General features: G+C 37.8%; 1 protein-coding gene across 2 annotated transcripts in view; it reads left to right on the top strand.

The window, feature by feature from the left end:
* The window catches only part of Ankrd13c (ankyrin repeat domain 13C), a 72,797-nt gene that overhangs the window by 53,771 nt on the left and 5,166 nt on the right, over positions 1-13,860 (top strand). For both annotated transcript variants that reach the window (XM_070006935.1, XM_070006936.1), the window contains exons 12-13: positions 1,832-1,930; positions 5,446-5,546. In XM_070006935.1, the coding sequence (XP_069863036.1) occupies positions 1,832-1,930; positions 5,446-5,546 (200 nt within the window). The remainder of the gene's footprint in view (positions 1-1,831; positions 1,931-5,445; positions 5,547-13,860) is intronic.

The following is a 13,860-nucleotide window of genomic DNA, read 5'->3' as shown; positions in this document are numbered from 1 at the left end:
CAGGCCCAGAGTTCAGACCCCACAACTGGCCAAAAAAAAAAAAGAATGATGAGGGAGTATCCAAGTTGTATATAGGCTTTAGTAAGATTGTAGAGCCTTCTTTCTCTCTCTATTCGTTCTGTAATTTATACTCACAAAAAAAACCCCAAACACAAACAAAAAAAACCTTGTAGGACTTTTTCTAAGGAAATATAATGTAGAAAATTGCCCAATGTAGTTAACTTCCTTGAAACTTTCTATTGTGTGATGAATTTATTCATTTTTTGTGGTTCTCTATCATTAAATATAAAATTATTCTGTTTTTTCCCCTATTTTCTTATCTTATTTTCCTAGCTTATTTTTTCATTTATTTTACTCTACTTCACATTACCACTCCTGAGGCCTTTGCTTACTGTTCTATTATTAGCATTTATTATCGTACTTAGCACATAGTTTGTATTTAATATTCCTAACTCTTAATTAAGTATTAGTACATAGCTGGTACATACTTATTTACTAAAAGAATGATGAATGGCTGGGCACAGGTGGCTCACAGCTATAATCCTAGCTACTCATGAGGCTGAGATCTGAGGATTGCAGTTCAGAGCTAGTCTAGGCAGAAGAGTCTATGAGACTCATTCCAATAAAACTACTCAGAGAACCCCAGAAGTGGTGCTCAAGTTGTAGAGTGCTAGCCTTGAACAGTGACCAGGCCCTGAGTTCAAGCCCCAAGGACTATCCAAAAAAAAGATGAAGAATGTTCAGAGGGAAATTATCTTTTTCTTTTTTTCTTATTGAAGGTTTGTTACTTTTACTATTACTTCACTATAAAGTTTCTCTGTCTTAATATTCTATAGTGTTAAACATAGTTTCTGGGCAGTCTTTTAAACTAGTTTGTCACACTACCTGTCTGATCAGACCAAGTCAAAATAAACTACTCTGTGATATGTGCCATAAATCAAACTAAATATAACAGGTCAGTTGGCAAAAACTGTAACCAAGTAAAACACCTCCAAGAGATTCCAGTCAACATGAGTCAGTGTTATATGGAAAATAATTTTAACACACTGTTTATTTTGTTTCTTCTTTTACCTCTTTCTCATGTCCTTAAAGCAAACATACTCTGTTCAGCCCAGTAGAACCTTTTTTTTTTATGGTATAAAGTGTGACCCTATCAAAGAAATGCAAAAATAATAAAGTAGATCTATAAAAATTATATTATAATTTGCTTTTGAACATGATTAGCATAGAGTTCTTTTATTTAACTTATTTTTGCCAGTCCTCGGGCTTGAATTCTAGGCCTGGGCACTGTCCCTGAGCTTTATTTAGCTCAAAGTTAGCACTCTCACTTCAGACACAGTGCCACTTTTGGCTTTTTCTGAGTAGTTTATCGGAGATAAGAGTCTGACGGAATTTCCTGCCCAGGCTGCTTTGAACTGCAATCCTCAGATTTCAGCCACCTTGAGTAGCTAGGCTTATAGGCATGAGCCACCAGTGTCTGGCATTTTTTCTTTACAATTTGTGATAAAATTGTAGTAGATAGTAAAGGAGATTGAATACAGTAAGCGACTTGAAGATAGATTATACTGATTAATTAAAACTCAGTTGTATTCAGTGTGAATTAATTGAAATCTGATAATTTTTTCCAAATTTTAAAAATTATTTTGTTATGCTTGTTTCATTTCTTACTTTCAGCTTATTCTTTGTAGCATAATTTTAATTCATTTCTATAGTCAATAAGAAAAATTGAGCTATGCATGAATTCATTGGTAGATGATTGATATCTAGAATGGAACAAGTTTCTTAACATATTTTTTTTTCTTTCCTTTATTATTTTTTCTTTTAACTTTAGAGCTCCTCATCTGGGAAGAGAACTAGTGTGCAAAGAAAGTAAGAAGACATTTAAAGCCACAATAGCCATGAGCCAGGAATTTCCCTTAGGGATTGAATTGTAAGTTCATTATTTATGTTCACGATAGACCTTAAAGATTGTAATAATATTTGTAACTGAGAGTACTGTTGAAGCTTTTGAAATCTAAAAACAAACAGCTGTTGCTTTCCTAATGAGGGTATTTTTCTAGAAATGTTCTGATTAGCAAAAGTATTTTCATTTTCTTCAGATAAATTTTTGAATAGTTTCCAAAAATTTATTGAAGTAATACATGACTACTAGTGTAAAGTATACCATGGCATGGAAATTTATAGATTGAAGAATGTGCTCCCCCACCCGCAATCACCAAGGATAAGGACTGGTGTATTTTTGTCTAAATTTACCAGTATTTTTGCATTTTAAAAATAAAAATGGCAAATTTGGATTTTGTTCAGTTACTTGCTTTTTTTCTTTTGAAGTGGTGTCCATATTGGAATTCTTAAAGTAACTACATTTTTGTCTAATTGTTTTTCTTGTTCAATTGATGTATTTGTAGTAGTTGGTGTTTGTCATTCATTTTTATCATTCCTCGACTAAAAAACATTTTGATTTTTTTTTTTTTTTTTTTTTGGTCCAGTCGTGGGGCCTGAACTCTGGGCCTGGGTGCTGTATCTCAGCTCTTCAGCTCAAGGCTAGCGCTCTACCACTTGAGCCACAGCGCCACTTCTGCCTTTTTTCTTTTTGCTTATGTGGTGCTGAGGAATCAAACCCAGGGCCTCACGCATGCAAGGCAAGTGCTCTACCACTGAGCCACCTTCCCAGCCCCATTTTGATTGTTTTTAGTTCCCTTGAAACAATATTGCAGTGAACTTCTTGAATATGTCCATTCAGACTCATAACTCATCAGATTCCCCCTCCCCCTTTTTTTTGTCGGTCATGGGGCTTGAACTCTGGGCCTCAGCTGTTCAACTCAAAGTGAACATTCTACTGCTTGAGCCACAGTGCCACTTCTTGTTTTCTGGCAGTTAATTGGAGATGAGTCTCACAGACTTGCCTGCCTGGGCTGGCTTTGAACTGCATCCTCAGATCTCAGCCTCTTGAGTAGCTAGGATTGCAGGCGTGAACCACTGGCGCTGGGCAAGATCCCCCTTTAAAAATAGTATTTGGAGCAGGGCGCCAGTTCTCACGTTTGTAATCCTAGCTATTCAGGAGGCTGAGATCGGAGGATTTCCGTTCAAAGCCAACCCCAGGGTGGTAATCTTAGTCCACGAGACTCTTATCTCCAATGAAGTGAGACTCTTATCTCCCAAAAAACCACTAGAAAACTGGAAGTGGCCCTGTGACTCAAAGCAGTAGAGTGCTTGCCTGCAGCTGAAGAGCGCCCAAGCCTGTTCAAGCCCATGACCAACTGGGGGGTGGGGATGGTAGTATTTTTGCCAGTCCTGGGGTTTAAATTCTAGGCCTGGGCATTGTCCCTGAGCTTTATTTAGCTCAAAGTTAGTGCTCTACCACTTGAGCCACAGTGCTACTTTTGGCTTTTTCTGAGTAGTGGGGAATAGTATTTTTTGCCAGTCCTGGGGTTTGAATTCTAGGCTTCGGCACTGTCCTTGAGCTTTATTTAGCTCAAAGTTAGTGCTCTACCACTTGAGCCACAGTGCTACTTTTGGCTTTTTCAGAGTAGTTTATTGGAGATAAGAATGATGGACTTTACCATTCATCCAGTATATTTCTTGACTTTTTCCTAAGGCTAATTTAGGAAAGTAAATGTTCTGTATAGTCCAAAAGCTATAGGCCAAAGAGATAAGTTTCAGAAAGTGCAAGAAGGGATTTATCCATGCATAATATCCATGCCAAAGATCCATCATATCTGTGATCCTGGAGGCTCTATGATGTACCAGTTTTATATTCTATTTACTAATAAAGAAGCAGTGTGGCTAATTTTATGCTGACATTAATTTTTAGGAGTACTCAATTTCAAGTATGTTACATTTAGAAACATATGTCAGAATTGGAATTATTATCCCTGGACAAAAAAAAAAATAGAAAATAAAGAACATTGCAGTCAACAAAGTATTTGTTCTAGAGTTAAAGTTCAGAGAACAGAAGAAATTGTTTCGTAAAGCCTATGGAAAATCACATAATGAGCATGAAATCTGTAAAATTAGACCACTCTGAGATGAAAGACAGTCAAATGAAATAAAGAGATTAAAGGCCAGGTGCTGGTGAGTAATGCCTGTAATCTTAGCTACTCAGGAGCCCAAGATGTTAGGATCAGAGTTCAAAGCCAGCCTGGTCATGAAAGTCCATTAGACTCTTATCTCCAGATAAACACCAAAAAACCAGAAGTGGAACTGTGTGGCTCAATTGGTAGAGTGTCTACCCTTGAGTAAAAAAGCCTAGGGACTACAGCCAGGACCTGAGTTCAAGCCCCAGTACTGACAACAACAACAACAACAAAATTGAAAAGCTAAAAAAATAGAGCAATTAAATAGCAGTGTTAGAAAACAAATATAGGGGTAGGGGTATGGCTCAAGTGGTTAGAACCCCTGTCATACTATATAGGATCCCACCAAAAACCCCACCAAAAAACCCCCCAAAACTTATATACAGTAAAAAAAAGAGACTTAAATTTGACTGAAAAGGAAATTTTAATAGCTCATAATAAATGAAAGGAAGAACAGATGAAAGCAATTAACAAAATAATAGATTTATAGTTAAACCATAAGAAGTGTAGATAGTTCCACTTAGTCTTCCAAGTGTGACAAATAGTAGTCAAAATGTGTTAAAAGAAATTTTTTTGTAATAAAAAACTGTACCTCCAAGATAACATTTCAGCCGAGCACTGGTGGCTCACGCCTGTAATCCTAGCTACTCAGGAAGCTGAGATCTGAGGATTGAGGTTCAAAGCCAGCCCGGGCAGGAGAGACCGTGAGACTCCTATCTCCAATAAACCACCAGAAAACCGGAAGTGGCGCTGTAGCTCAAGTGGTAGAGCGCTCGCCTTGAGCTGAAGAGCTGAGGGACAGCACCCAGGCCCAGAGTTCAAGCCCCCAACCGACAAAAAAAAAAAAAAGATAATCTTGCCTGAAGATGAAATCATTTACATCAGAAGAGCTAGTTCAGACAAAAGAATAGTATCACCAGAAATTTCTGTGAAGTCAGATTTCTCTTTAAATATAATGGCAAGAAACACTCATTTAATAAATTAATAGATCATGGAATCAAGGAATGTTAGGCAAATAATTGGAGCCATTCACATACTTGATAAAAACTTATCAAGTGATTAGTGAAAATCTGTGATGCAAACAGTAAGTTTGATGAAAGAACTTGAATGGGTGTGGATTTTAGTAAACAAGTGAAAGCTTTAAATCCATATAAAAGGGAGTCTGATTACATCCAAGGTCTTAAGTGTGCACAAACTAAGGTTACAAACCATATCGCAGTGAAAAAGGAATACCAACAAAAATTCTAAAACCAAGAAGCATAAAGTACAATTTCCTCATTCATGAAATATCCAAATTAGTTTAAAAACAATGTATAGATGCAAAGAATTTAGTTTGAACAGTGAAAACAGTTTTTCTTCTTCTGTTTTTCAGATTATTGAATGTTCTAGAAGTAATAGCTCCCTTCAAGCACTTTAACAAGCTTAGAGAATTTGTTCAAATGAAGCTTCCGCCAGGCTTTCCTGTAAAATTAGGTAAGAGAAAATTTTACATGTAATTGTATAAATTTGGAGTTGTTTATTAACATTGAATAAGTATTTCAAAGGAAAATAAATTTTCTTGTGGCTTGCATTTTTATGTTTTTCTTTATCCAAATGCATTGATACTTGTATTTTTTTATGTATATAAAGGGACAAGTCATTTATGGCCAGAAAAATTCTAAGCATTGAACACCCTTCTTGGGATTAAGAGGCAAATTATAAATAACAGCAAAGGGACAGGGGTTAAACAGATGAGAATTTTAAGTTATTTCTGAATTCCAATTTAATTTTCATCTAATCATACTTCACAGTATCGTAAAATTTTATGCAACAGAGGTATTTTGATAAAATAGGAAAAAAGTTTGTAGCATATTTTTACAGGCATTTCTCTGATTAAAAGCTGCGTTCTTAAGCAGGAGATAATCCTTTGCTTTTATACTTAAAGTTATTGGAAATTTGTATTGGCATTTCTCTATGGTTTCTTTATGTTTAAATTGGTCCTGTAATACTTCATTCCTGGGTTGCTTTTTAATTTTCCACTATTTTTGTTTCTCCAGCATAAAGCTACAATTATGAAAATTATTATAGATTGGAAATTGATTACACATTCCATGATTTCAAGATCACTCACAGCTTTACGTGTTGATTGTAAATGATACTCTATTTGTTCTCTAATTCTGATCCCCCTCCCCTCCCCCCAAGCACGGGGTCTGTTGTATGTATTTAGATTGAGCTCATACTTGAGTCAGCCACTTCTGTGTTGAGCTTAGTGTGTACCACCACTCTAAGCTTCAAGGCTAAATTTGAATCATTTTGATCAAATCTACTCTTCCACTAATTCTTCCACTTTAACAAGAAGATGAATTTTATTTCCATTGTTAGAAATAAGACTTTCCTCTCTACTTCAAACTCCTTTTTTTTGGGGGGGGGGGTCCGGTCGTGGGGCGTGAACTCTGGGCTTGGGCACTGTACCTCAGCTCTTCAGCTCAAGGCTAGCGCTCTACCACTTGAGCCACAGCGCCACTTCCGGCTTTTTTCTTATATGGTGCTGAGGAATCGAACCCAGGGCCTCAGGTATGCAAGGCAAGCACTCTACCACTGAGCCACCTTCCCAGCCCTACTTCAAACTCCTTATACATACTTTCTGTTGGTCCTGGGGCTGGAACTCTGGCCTGGGTGCTGTCCCTCAGCTCTTCAGCTCAAGGCTAGTACTCTACTACTTGAGCCACAGTGCCACTTCTGGTTTTTTGGTGGTTTATTGGAGAGTTTCACAGTCTTTCCTGCCCAGCTGGCTTTGAACTGTGATCCTTAGCTCTCAGCCTCCTGAGTAGCTAGGATTACAGGCGTGAGCCACTGGCACCCGGCCACATCTTTTCTTTTATCCTTCCTAGTTCAGTGGAAATGATACTGCTCTTATTAGTTTGAGTAACCTCTTCCTTTGTACTGTAAGTTTTTTTTTTTTTTTTTTTTTTTTGCTGTTTTTTTTGTTTTGGTTGGTCATGGGGTTTGAACTCAGCTTGGGTGCTGTTCCTGAGCTCTTCAGCTCAAGGTCAGAGCTCTACCACTTGAGCCATAGCCTCACTTTGGTTTTCTGATGGCTTATTGGAGATAGGAGACTCATGGACATTCCTGCTCTAGCTGGCTTTGAACCATGATCCTCAGATCTGAGCCTTCTGAGGAGCTAGGATTACAGACATGAGCCAATGGCACCTGGTTATGTTTTTTTTGTGTGTGTATGTGTAGCATTATTTTTTTTTGTGTGTGTGTGTGTGTGTGTGTGTGTGTAAAAGCATGTATGAGTAGTAGAGCGCTCACCTTGAGCTGAAGAGCTGAGGGACAACGCCCAGGCCCAGAGTTCAAGCCCCACGACCAACAAAAAAAAAAAGCATGTATGTGTGCGGGTGTGGGGGGTTGATCTCAGGGCTTCTAATTTGGATTTTTCACCCTTTATACTCTACCACTTGAGCTATGCCTTAGTTCTTTCAGCTTTTTTTTTTTTTTTTGGGTCCTTCCTGGGTCCTGAACGCTGTCCCTCAGCTCTTCAGCTCAAGGCTAGCATTCTACCACTTGAGCCACAGCGCCACTTCCGGCTTTTTTCTTATGTGGTGCTGAGGAATCGAACCCAGGGCCTCAGGCATGCAAGGCAAGCACTCTACCACTGAGCCACCTTCCCAGCCCCGCTTTCAGCTATTTTTAAAATGCTAGTTCCATCAACCATACCACATTTCTTCTTTACTTCCCAACCTCCATTTTTTTCTACCATCTTTTCCTTAGTTGCTCAGGTCTTTTTATCTTTTAATATTCAGTCAATCAACTAGAAAATTCAGACTCCACTTTACCCAACTCTCTTTGATTCTATGCTGTTCACAGCCAAGTTGTTTCAAAGTCTAATTTTATCTCCATTTTCTTCCTGTTTACAATTATAAATGGGGTTAGGTAAAGGGACATAAAGGCAAAGTATTTCTATCTCATTTGAACTGAACTGGTAAAATGATTAAATTAGTAAGTAACAATTATGTCTTAAATGCTCAGTTAGTTTGACCACTAGAGATTCTTGTTGTTATTGTTGTTGGTTCTGGGGCTTGAAATCAGGACCTGGACACTGTCCCTGAGCTCTTTTGTTCAAGGCTGGAGCTTTACCATTTTGAGCCTCAGTGCCACTTTTGGTGTTCTAGTGGTTAATTGGAGATAAGCCTCACAAACTGTTCTGCCCAGGCTGGCTTTGAACCGTGATCTCAGCCCTCAGTGTAGCTATGATTACAGGTATGAGCCACCACTGTCCAATTCACTAGAGATGGTTTACAAAGAGATGCACTGAAAAGCACTATATAGATAAGTGAAAATGGAATTCAAATAGTCAAATAAGAAATACAGACAAGGGGCTGGGAAGGTGGCTCAGTGGTAGAGTGCTTGCCTTGCATGCCTGAGGCCCTGGGTTCGATTCCTCAGCACCACATAAGCAAAAAGAAAAAACCTGGAAGTGGTGCTGTGGCTCAAGTGGTAGAGTGCTAGCCTTGAGCTGAATTGCTGAGGGACAGCGCCCAGGCCCAGAGTTCAGGCCCCACAACTGGACCTCCCCCCCCAAAAAAATACAGACAAAAGAAAACAAATTAAAAAATAATGAACAGCCAACTGTCAGCTGTTTGCTCTCTCTGTTTTCCTTCCATCTGCACCCACAAGTTGTTTCTTTTTTTTTTTGGCTGTGGGGCTTGAACTCTGGGCCTGAGCACTGTCCCTGCTCTGTTCAGCTCAAAGTGAGGGCTCTACTGCTTGAGCCACAGCGCCACTTCTGGTTTTCTAGTGGTTTATTGGAGATAGAGTCTCACAGACTTTTCTGCCTGGGCTGGCTTTGAACCGCGATCCTCAGATCTGAGCCTCCTGAGTAGCTAAGATTACCGGCATGATCCACTGGTGCCCAGCTTGTATAGTTCATTTTTAATGTAGGGTCTAGTGAGTACCACTGCTGAATATGTTCACCCTTTGTCCCTCCATTTCTGTGATTCCCACCTACCCAAAGACAAAAAAAAGTTAACAAGTTGAAAACAGCAGTCAAGAAAAAATACCTCTTGTTTTCATTTCCTGGGGTTCATTTTGATAAATAGTATTTTGTATGATCAGAAGAAATAAAATCTTTCATGACAAATTCCATGCTTTTTTTATAAGTAGCAAAATCCTACAAAGTAGAAGTATAGGTTGCTTATTAGTGTTTTTTGTGCTGGGACTTTAACTCAAACTCCATGATTTTTTTTTTATAAGTAGAAAAATTCCTAAGATCCTACAAAGTAGAAGTATAGGTTGTTTATTAGGGTTATAAGATTCAAGTTAAAAAAAGAAATTTTTTTGTGCTGGGGCTTTAATTTAGGGCCTGAGTGTTATCTTTTTGCTCAAGGCTAGCTATATCACTTGAGCCATAGCTCCATTTCTTGCTTTTTTTCATTTTTCTTTCTTTTTTCTTTTTGGTTAGTTGGAGATAAGAATCTCATGGACTTTCTTTCCTGCTTGGGCTGGTTTTGAATAACAATCTTCAGGGGCTGGGAATGTGGCTCAGTGGTAGACCGCTTGCCTTGCATGCCTGAAGCCCTGGGTTTGATTCCTCAGCACCACATAAGCAAAAAGAAAAAAGCCGGAAGTGGCACTATGGCTCTTGAGCACTAGCCTTGAGCTGAAGAGCTGAGGGACAGTGCCCAGGCCCAGAGCTCAGGCCTCACGACTGGACCCCCCCCCCCCCAAAAAATACTAGTTTGAATAACAATCTTCAGATCTCATTCTCCTGAGTAGCTAGGCTCACAGGTGTGAACCACTGGTACCTGGCACAAATATGGCATTTCTAAATGCTAATTACTATTGAACATAATATTTTTTAGCATTGAGCATATTAACATCCTAATTATAAATTATGCCATTTAAAGTTACTAAAGAAGGAAATGTATAATACCTATATTCTGAAAACTATAGTCTAAAAGAAGACCTGAACAAATGGAAAGACACGCAGTGTTTATGGTTGAAAGATTCAACATAGCAGTGATGGCAGTTGTCCTCACATTGCTTTACCTACTTTCAGGAAAAAGAAATTTTTTATAGGTAATAATTTTATAGGTAAGATTATATCTAAAATTTATATGGGGGTGGAGGTGTTGTTTAAGTGGCCTACTACCTGCATAACAAGTATGAGGTTTTTGAGTTCAATCCCCAATACCATCACAATTGTAGTTTTTATTTTATTTTCTAATTTTTTTGTCAGTTGTGGTGCTTGAACTCAGGTCTGAGTGCTTCCCTGAGTTCTTTTGCTCAAGGCTAGCACTCTACCACATTGAATCACAGTTCTACTTCCGGTTGTTTTTTTTTTCACTATGAACAAGTTTAATTTAAAATATTAGTTTGCAAAACATCAATTGTGTACATCGTTGAAAGTTGTTTCATACTTTATTTTCTAATTGCAGTAGTTTGCATCTGATTTCTTTACAATATTCCACAAGATGGAAAAGGAAAACCCCCAAAACAGCCAGTACTATTTACTTGTCATGAATCTATACTAAAATGACACATTAGATAGAGACTTCTGATGAAATAACTCCCATCAAAGTTAGTAATTATAAACTTTCTCTAATGAAATATAGAGCAGTTGATATTATATAAAATATCTTCAAGCAACTTTTGAGACTTCCATCTGTTAGTCTTAAGTTGGTAGCAAGTATATGAAATATTGTGTCCACATGAGTACAAATATATATTCTACATGTTCTTTCTATCATAGGAGGCAAAGACTGCAAGCAAAAGATAAGGTAACTGGTGACTATAGAGGACATACACTTTGTTTCACATAGCCCTAGCTAACAAAGCCAAAAGGCAGATAGTGCTCTAAGAGTATTACACATACCAACATCTACCTTATTAATCCTCCCAACAATTCTGTGCAACAGATACTGTTTTTCAGCATCCCTGCCTTAAGGATGAGGGGCGTCACCACTTCCAGTTTTTAAGTGGTTAAGTGGAGAAGTCTCATGGAGACTTTTCTGCCCGGGCTAGCTTTAATCTGTGATCCTCAGATCTCAGCCTCCTGAGTAGCTAGGATTAGAGGCATGAGCCACCAGCACCCAGCTTCCTTTTGTTTTTAAAGGGAAGTCACAGAAAGTAGAATAACTGTATTGGTTTACAAGGGCTTTCATAACAAAGCATTACAAATTCAGTGGCTTCAGTAACAGAACTTTGTTGTCTCACAGTTCTGGAGGCCAGAAATCTAAGTTCATGCTGTCAGTAGAATTGATTCCTTCTGAAGGCAACAGTGGAATTTCTAATTTATGTACATTTTGAAACTTTTGATAGCTCTCATTGATCCCAACAAGCATTATTCCAGTGTTCTGCCTTCATCTTCATATGGTATTCTATTTCCTGATTTTTCTTTTTTATAAGGATTAGCAACCACTGAAGACACTGGAGTTGATTATTTCTGTGAAGATCCTTATCTCCAAACAGGATCTTTGTTTCAAAGCTAACCTGGTGAAGGGTAAAGTCCATGAAACGCTTACCTCCAATTAACCAATCAGCCACTTAGAAGCCAGAAGTGGAGCTGAGTCTTAAGTGGTAGAGCACTAGCTCTGAGTAGAAAAACAAATGAAGTAGCTTTTTATTCTGTGAAAGAAGACCCAGGTAGCAGTAAAATGCCAGAAGCTACAGAGTGGGAGAAAATATTTTAAACACTTATCTGAGGAAGTCCAATATTTCAAATAGGTAAAGAGCTTTCAAAATCCATCATTAACAAATTAACCAACTAATAAAGAATAAAGATATATTTCACCAGAGAACATATATAGATGTGAAACACATGGAAAATGTTCAGTATCATTACCCTGTAGGGATATGATGAGGTAACACTTAGATGCCTAACAGAATGGTAAGGATTATGACAATGCCATATGTTGGTAGGTGAAGATAGAAGCAAATCACTCATTTCTGATGGCAGTTTCTCAAAAATTAAGCATGTAGCTGCTATATACATAGACTAAGCAATTCACACTCGTAAGCATTTATCTCAGGAAAGTAAAAAACCTTATACATAGTTTGTTTCATAGCATCTTTATTCATAGTCAGAAACCTACAGTTTTCAGCAGCTAAAATGAACTGTGCAAAAAAAAAAATGATACCATGGAATATCATTCATAAATTAAAAAGAAGTACCAATACATAAAACAATATGATTGAGTTGCCAGAGATGGTGAGTAAAAAAATCAACATTAGACTGGGACACATTTTCTACATGGAAATGGTCATGTCATAATGGACTGCTACTTATTTAACTAACGAATGCTATGAAATAGGAAAAGAATATATCCCTAAATGTTAACACTGGTAAGGTTTTATAAACAGTGTTTAAAATTGGGTACTAGTGGCTCATGCCTGTAATCTTCACCACTCAGGGGACTGAGATCTGAGGATCATTATTTGAAACCAGCCTGAGCAGAAAAAGCTGTGAGACTCTTCAATTAATCACCAAAAAGCTGAAGTGAAGCTATAACTCAAATGGTACTAGCTATGAGCTACAAAGCTGGAAGCTAAAAAGCTCAGGGACAGTCCCTAGGCCCCGAGTTCAAGCCCCAAGGACTGGCACCCAAAACAACAACAAAAAATGTGCTTCATTAGACCAGGCATGGTGGCATACATCTATAATCCCAGTTATCATGAGATTGAGGCAGGTTTTTAGTTGTACGTTTTTGGCTATTGTGGATAAAGATGCTATCAGCCCAAGTCTAGCATGGGCTCCATGGTCTTAAACCTCTCCTCCACACCAAAAAGTACTTATAGGGAGAAAAATATAGCAGTATTTAGTGGTTGCTAGGGATTGAGGAAAGGGAGGATGGAACGAACATAAAGGAACTAAGTGGGGCAACATGGAGGGTATCACATGGCCTCATAGTAGTTCATGCCTATGGTAGCACAGTTCATCTTTGAATATAGTATTGTTGTTTTCCTAGGTCTGGGGAATTTGGCAAAAGGGTACAGGAGATCTTTCTTAAGATACTTATTAAAATTATATGCAAATCTAGAATAATGTTCATTTACTTCTTTAATTCATTGCAGATTTTAAATGTAGCTTGGTGGAAACTATTGTTTATGTCTTTCTTACTCTTATGATTGGTCCAAATTTGGCAAAAGGGTACAGGAGATCTTTCTTAAGATACTTATTAAAATTATATGCAAATCTAGAATAATGTTCATTTACTTCTTTAATTCATTGCAGATTTTAAATGTAGCTTGGTGGAAACTATTGTTTATGTCTTTCTTACTCTTATGATTGGTCCATACATTAATGAATTGGTATTTACTTTGATGTCATTCTTGTCATCCCAATCATAGCTGCTACAACTGAAGTTCACTCTTAGTCTGATCACAGTCTCTGTTGACTTTTCATCTCATCCACAGTTCAGGTGAAAGCCTTTTCCTTGGCATAACAAACCTGACATGACTGGGCAACCTCCCTTTGCCTCCAATTTCTGCTATTGTTCCCCTCATTCACTCGGTTGCAAACTGTACTGTTTATCAAAATGAAGAATTTCACTTTCAGAGCTTTGATACTTCATGTTCCTTTTATGTGCAATTGTCATCTTCTAGGCAACCACATAGTTTGTTCTTAAAATTTAGTTTGTTTTTCCTAAAAGGTCACTTCATTAAGACTTTCCTTTGACCATCCTGTTGAACAACTCTTAGCCCCCAACACTAGGACTTCATATTCTCCTCACCATGCTTTTTTCTTACCTTTTTCCTTATTTCTCCCAATCAGACTATGAGTTTTCAAATGCATGAATGTTGTGTC

The sequence above is a fragment of the Dipodomys merriami genome, unplaced genomic scaffold (genome assembly GCF_024711535.1).
Source record: "Dipodomys merriami isolate MVZ:Mamm:240054 unplaced genomic scaffold, mDipMer1.0.p SCAF_7, whole genome shotgun sequence".
NCBI classification, from domain to species: Eukaryota; Metazoa; Chordata; class Mammalia; order Rodentia; family Heteromyidae; genus Dipodomys; species Dipodomys merriami.
Note: the sequence above shows the minus strand (reverse complement) of the source record. Positions and strands in the feature narration are given on the sequence as shown.